At 42.3% G+C, this 5899-nt stretch overlaps 1 protein-coding gene across 1 annotated transcript in view; it reads right to left on the reverse strand.

Annotated features, from left to right (window-relative positions):
* Nucleotides 1-194: 194 nt before the first annotated feature.
* Nucleotides 195-5899, reverse strand: part of LOC105519797 (zinc finger protein 669-like) — a 12734-nt gene continuing 7029 nt past the window's right edge. Inside the window, 3 exon segments of the mRNA XM_011953274.1 lie at nt 195-1165; nt 1596-1653; nt 1899-2025. Coding sequence (XP_011808664.1) covers nt 214-1165; nt 1596-1653; nt 1899-2025 — 1137 coding nt within the window. The 3' untranslated portion in view covers nt 195-213.

Consider the following 5899-nt stretch of genomic DNA (forward strand, 5'->3'; position numbering starts at 1 on the left):
CTCTATCACCCAGGCTGGAGTGCAGTGTTACGATCTCGGCTCACTGCAAGCTGCGCCTCCCGGGTTCATGCCATTCTCCTGCCTCAGCCTGCGAAGTAGCTGGCATGAGCCACCGCGCCCAGCATTATTTCATATTTATAGAGACAGGGTTTCACCATGCTGCCCAGGTTGCTTCACATTGTTTTAATCCAGGCTGGTTATGAACTCCTGAGCTCAAGCAATACACACACCTTGGCCTCCCAAAGTGCTGGGATTATAGGCTGAGTCACTACACCCAGCCTCTATATCATGACTTCTTTCATGGCAAATAAGGTGACTGGAACAAGTGTAGGCTTTACCGCATCTCTTACATTCATAGAGTTTTTCTCCAGTATGAATTCTTTCATGGAGGTGAAGGGAACTGAGGTGACTGAAGGCTTGGTCACACTGTTTACATTCATAGGGTTTCTCTCCACTATGAGTACTTCTATGGTTATAAAGGGAACTCAAACGACTAAAGGCTTTGCCACATTGTTTACATTCATAAGGTCTCTCTCCAGTATGAATGCTTCCATGGTAACAAAGGGAAGTGGAACAGCTGAAGGCTTTATCACATTTGGTACATTTATAGGGTCTTTTTCCAGTGTGAGTCCTTTCATGCGTCTTAAAAGAACAAGAAAACCTGAATGTTTTCCCACATTCCTTACATTCGTAGGGTTTCTCTCCAGTGTGAGTTCGTTCATGTATTAGACAAGAACCGGAAACGGTGAACGCTTTACCACATTGTTTACATTTATAGGGTTTTTCTCCTGTGTGAGTTCTCTGATGTCTTTCAACTAAATTGAGAAAATAAAAAGCTTTCCCACATATCGTACATTTATAAGCTGGATTTCCACTGTGCATTATCATGTGTCTTCTAACACCTGGAACAGAAACAAAGAATTTCCCACACTGTTCACATTTATATTGCCTCTCTCCATATGGTTTGTATCCTGAGTGAGCTAGGATGTGCCTATTAAGGAGGGAATGACGTACAGAGACTTTTCCACAAATACTGCATTCACATTGTTTTAATCCAGTAGAAATGTTCTCATTCAGATCAAGATTTGGAATTTGGCTGACAACTTGTCCATCATACTGACTACCTTCTTTGCTTTCACACAGACTCTGTACCATATGATTTCTGTAGAAAAAAATGACAAACACATTATTATTGGTTGGTTTAATAACTTTGTACTTATTAATAGGTCTTGGACTTACACTTCTACCAATACCAGAGAAAATGCTTTTTTTTGTTTTTGTTTATTTGTTTGTTTTTGCCATGACTGAATTATTTGAAAGTAAATGGGTTACTACTGAAAACATAGCTACCACCTGCATGGCTAAGACCAAAATAGTAAGATTCATATACATAATTTTGTAGTACTATTTTCAAGTAAACTGTTTTCCAAATACTGACTGCTACATTGAAGTACGTTACATTTTGGGTGAAATTTTTCTAAAAAGAAATAAATTCCAAGTGACTCTTATTTGCTTTGATTGCTTGTTTTTAAGTTCATGACATACTAAGATTCCTTCAGAGGACTTTATTTCCTCTTCTCAGTGCAAATTATCTTATATCTTTCCCAGGTTTTTCGAAGTGATCTTCAATATTCTGGTCTTTCCATTTGTTTCCTAAAATGTAGACCCACAAAATTATCATGAATTATTACAAACCATAGAAACATTACTAGATTTAATGTTTATTGTACACAGTGCCCATGCCTGATTTCTTCACCAAATCATTTCCTTGCCACATTCCAAATCACAAATAGCACTGATGATAGGGAAATACTTCTGTAATTAAGTGAAATGTCACAAATAGCACTGATGATAGGGAAATACTTCTGTAATTACGTGAAATGTGTTGTCATTCTTACCTACAGAAGCCAGGTTCCTGCAGGTTTCCTGCATCACTTCTCTGTAGAGATTCTTCTGAGAAGAATCTAGCAAAGCCCATTCCTCCTGGGTAAAGTTCACAGCCACATCCTCAAAAGCCACGGAGTCCTAGAACATTCCACACATGTGGATAGAAGGATGGGTGAGACTGACAGCACTGGGAATCTATACTCAATTAATAAGCTGTTTACATGATTCTAAAATTTCCAAGCATTTATTCTATGACTTGATTGTCACAACTTTTACTCTATTCACACATACTCCCTCCTACACAGCAGTACTAATGCTAGAATTGAACCTATTAAAAAAGGCAACAGCAAAGTAGAAACACTCATCTCATTAGAGAATCCGGGGAGTAAGATGTGCTGCTAGGAGTTACCTTTTAACTTCACTTTGTACATTTCTAGTATCTGCCATAATAAAGTCCTACCTGATGTGCATAAGTGAGTTAATATTATCATTACTGAGACTACTTATTCTTAAAAATGCCTGCTCAGAAAGTTCAATCTTTGTTTGTGTTAGTAACTTACATTTTGAAAGGGATTCCACCAACCCAAGTAATAAGAATGACTCACTGCATCTAAATGGCTTATGCAATATATTTGCCAAAACTTTTTCTGCTGAAGGTCTATTATTTTGTATCACTGCAGTGGTGCTTAGAGAACCAAACACCAAAACACAGTCTGAACACTAAGTGTTCAATGAGTTTCCCTGGTAGACAATCTTTTACATGTGCTGTCACTTGTTAACTGGGGAGTTGAGCCCATTCCATGTGATTACACCAGGAGAGAATAGGCTTATTAAATTTAATTGAGTAGTAAATAAAATCAATAATTGATTAATTTAACAATACTAATACAACAATTTTTAAAATTTCTATTGCACAATGTCAAGGCAGAAAGGAATAAGAGGAAAAATGACACCTGTTTTTTAAAATGACATTAATGTCACCACTTCCAGATGCTATTCCCATGAAATCACATAAATTCCCAAATCAGGTTGTTTTAGGCAAGAAAAACTACTTTTTCTTACATAGTAAAAATGACAAATGTCTAATGATTTTTAGTCATCTAAAAAAAGAGTGATGGCTTGTCTAACATACTTCTAAGATTTTCAAATGAAAATATTCAGGACAGCACAGAATTAGCAGAGAGATGAGCAAGCAAACCAAGGGAAAAAAAAAGTCTTAATGACCCAGCATTTATATGGAAAGTTGATGAATGATAGAGTAGGCACTGTAGAATAGAAAAAGAAATCACATGCACTTTAAAATATAAGGCAAACCAGGCTGACATCTACTTGGGAAAATGTATTGCATTCTTCTCTATTCCATGAACAATAATCAACTTATTATATATTCAAATATGAAAGATAAAACCAGAACACTTTCAGAAGTCACAGAAGTTTTTTTTTATGAAGGATTAGGCAGAATTTTTTTTATGTAAGAAAAAAATGATAAAGGAACAGACAAACTCAAACATATTAAAATTTAGGGAATAAAAAGACAATAGAGTGGCCCGGCCGTGGTGGCTCACGCCTATAATCCCAGCACGTTGGGAGGCTGAGGCAGGTGATCACCTGAGGTTGGGAGGTTGAGACCAGCCTGGCCAACATGGCAAAACCCCATCTTTTTGTTGTTTGTTCGTTTGTTTGTTTTTTGAGACAGAGTCTCGCATTGTCACTTGGGCTGGGGTGTAGTGGCAAGATCTTGGCTCACTGCAACCTCCACCTCCCAGGTTCAAGCAATTCTCTTGCCTCAGCCTCCCGAGTAGCTGGGATTACAGGTGCCTGCCACCACGATCAGCTAATTTTTCTGTATTTTTAGTAGAGACAGGGTTTCACCACGTTGGCCAGGCTGCTCTGGAACTCCTGACCTCGTAATCCGCCCACCTTGGCCTCCCCAAGTGCTGGGATTACAGGCATGAGCCACTGTGCCAGGCCTAAAACCCCGTTTTTACTAAAAATACAAAAATTAGCTGGGTGTGGTGGTGGATGCCTATAATCCCAGTTACTCGGGAGGCTGACACAGGAGAATCACTTGAACCCGGGAGGCGGAGGTTGCAGTAAGCAGAGACGGCGCCACTGCACTCCAGCTGGGCTACAGAGCAAGACAGTGTCTCCAAAAACACAAAAAACAACAACAAAAACCCTCAGATATCCAGATAAGAGGATAGAGATATGTCCACTGTCATAAATTCTTCACCATGCTACAAGAGGGGAACTGACATTTTGGTGAATCTTTATAAATCATCAATTTATCTATCACACTTTTATTTCACCAGTAGCATTTACAAAGCTAAGTTCTACAATTCCATTTGAAATTACCCTTAAAAAGAACAGACCTTGGCCAGGTGCGGTGGCTCAAGCCTGTAATCCCAGCACTTTGGGAGGCCGAGACGGGTGGATCACGAGGTCAGGAGATCGAGACCATCCTGGCTAACATGGTGAAACCCCGTCTCTACTAAAAAAATACAAAAAAACTAGCCAGGCAAGATGGCGGGCACCTGTAGTCCCAGCTACTCGGGAGGCTGAGGCAGGAGAATGGCATGAACCCGGGAGGCAGAGCTTGCAGTGAGTTGAGATCCGGCCACTACACTCCAGCCTGGGCAACAGAGCAAGACTCCGTCTCAAAAACAAAGCAAAACAAAACAAAAAAAAGAACAGACCTTTAGATTCCGGAGCAAGATGGCCAAATAGGAGCAGCTCCAGCCTCCAGCTCCCAGCGCCAGTGACACAGAGGATGGGTGATTTCTGCATTTTCAGCTGAGGTACCAGGTTCATCTCACTGGGGAGTGCCAGACAATTGGTGCTGATCAGCTGGTGCAGCCCAACCAGTGAGAGCTGAAGCAGGGTGAGCCATCGCCTCACCTGGGAAGCACAAGGGGGAAGGGAATCCCTTTTCTTAGCCAAGGGAAACTGAGACACACAACATCTGGAAAATCGGGTAACTGCCACACTAATACTGTGCTTTATCAAGGGTCTTAGCAAACGGCACACGAGGAGATTATATCCCACACCTGGATGGGAGGGTCCCATGCCCAGGGAGCCTCCCTCCTTGCTAGCACAGCAGTCTGAGATCTAACTGCAAGGCAGCAGCGAGACTAGGGGAGGGGCATCTGCCATTGCTGAGGCTTAAGTAGCTAAACAAAGCTGCAGAGAAGCTCAAACTGGGTGGAGCCCACCGCAGTTCAAGGGGGCCTGCCTGTCTCTGTAGACTCCATCTCTGGGGACAGGGCATAGCTAAACAAAAAGCAGCAGAAATCTCGACAGAGGTAAATGACCCTGTCTGACAGCTTTGAAGAGAGCAGTGGATCTCCCAGCATGGAGGTTGAGATCTGAGAAAGGACAGACTCCCTGCTCAAGTGGGTCCCTGACCCCTGAGTAGCCTAACTGGGAGACATCCCCCACTAGGTGCAGACTGACACCTCACACCTCACACAGTGGGGTGCACCCCTGAGACAAAGCTTCCAGAGCAAGAATCAGACAGCAACACTCACTGTTCAGCAATATTCTATCTTCTGCAGCCTCCACTGCTGATACCCAGGCAAACAGGGTCTGGAGTGGACCTCAAGCAGTCTCCAACAGACCTACAGCTGAGGGTCCTGACTGTTAGAAGGAAAACTAACAAACAGAAAGGACACGCACACCAAAACCCCATGAGTTCGTCACCGTCATCAAAGACCAAAGGCAGATAAAACCACAAAGATGGGGAAAAAGCAGGGCAGAAAAGCTGGAAATTCAAAAAATCAGAGCACATCTCCCCCTCCAAAGGAACGCAGCTCATCGCCAGCAACAGATCAAAGCTGGATGGAGAATGACTTTGACGAGTTGAGAAATAAGGCTTCAGTCAATCAAAATTCTCAGAGCTAAAGGAGGAACTACGTAACCAGTGCAAAGAAACTAAAAATCTTGGCCAGGCGCGGTGGCTCAAGCCTGTAATCCCAGCACTTTGGGAGGCCGAGACGGGCGGATCACGAGGTCA

This window comes from Colobus angolensis, unplaced genomic scaffold, assembly GCF_000951035.1.
Source record: "Colobus angolensis palliatus isolate OR3802 unplaced genomic scaffold, Cang.pa_1.0 Scaffold36, whole genome shotgun sequence".
NCBI lineage: Eukaryota > Metazoa > Chordata > Mammalia > Primates > Cercopithecidae > Colobus > Colobus angolensis.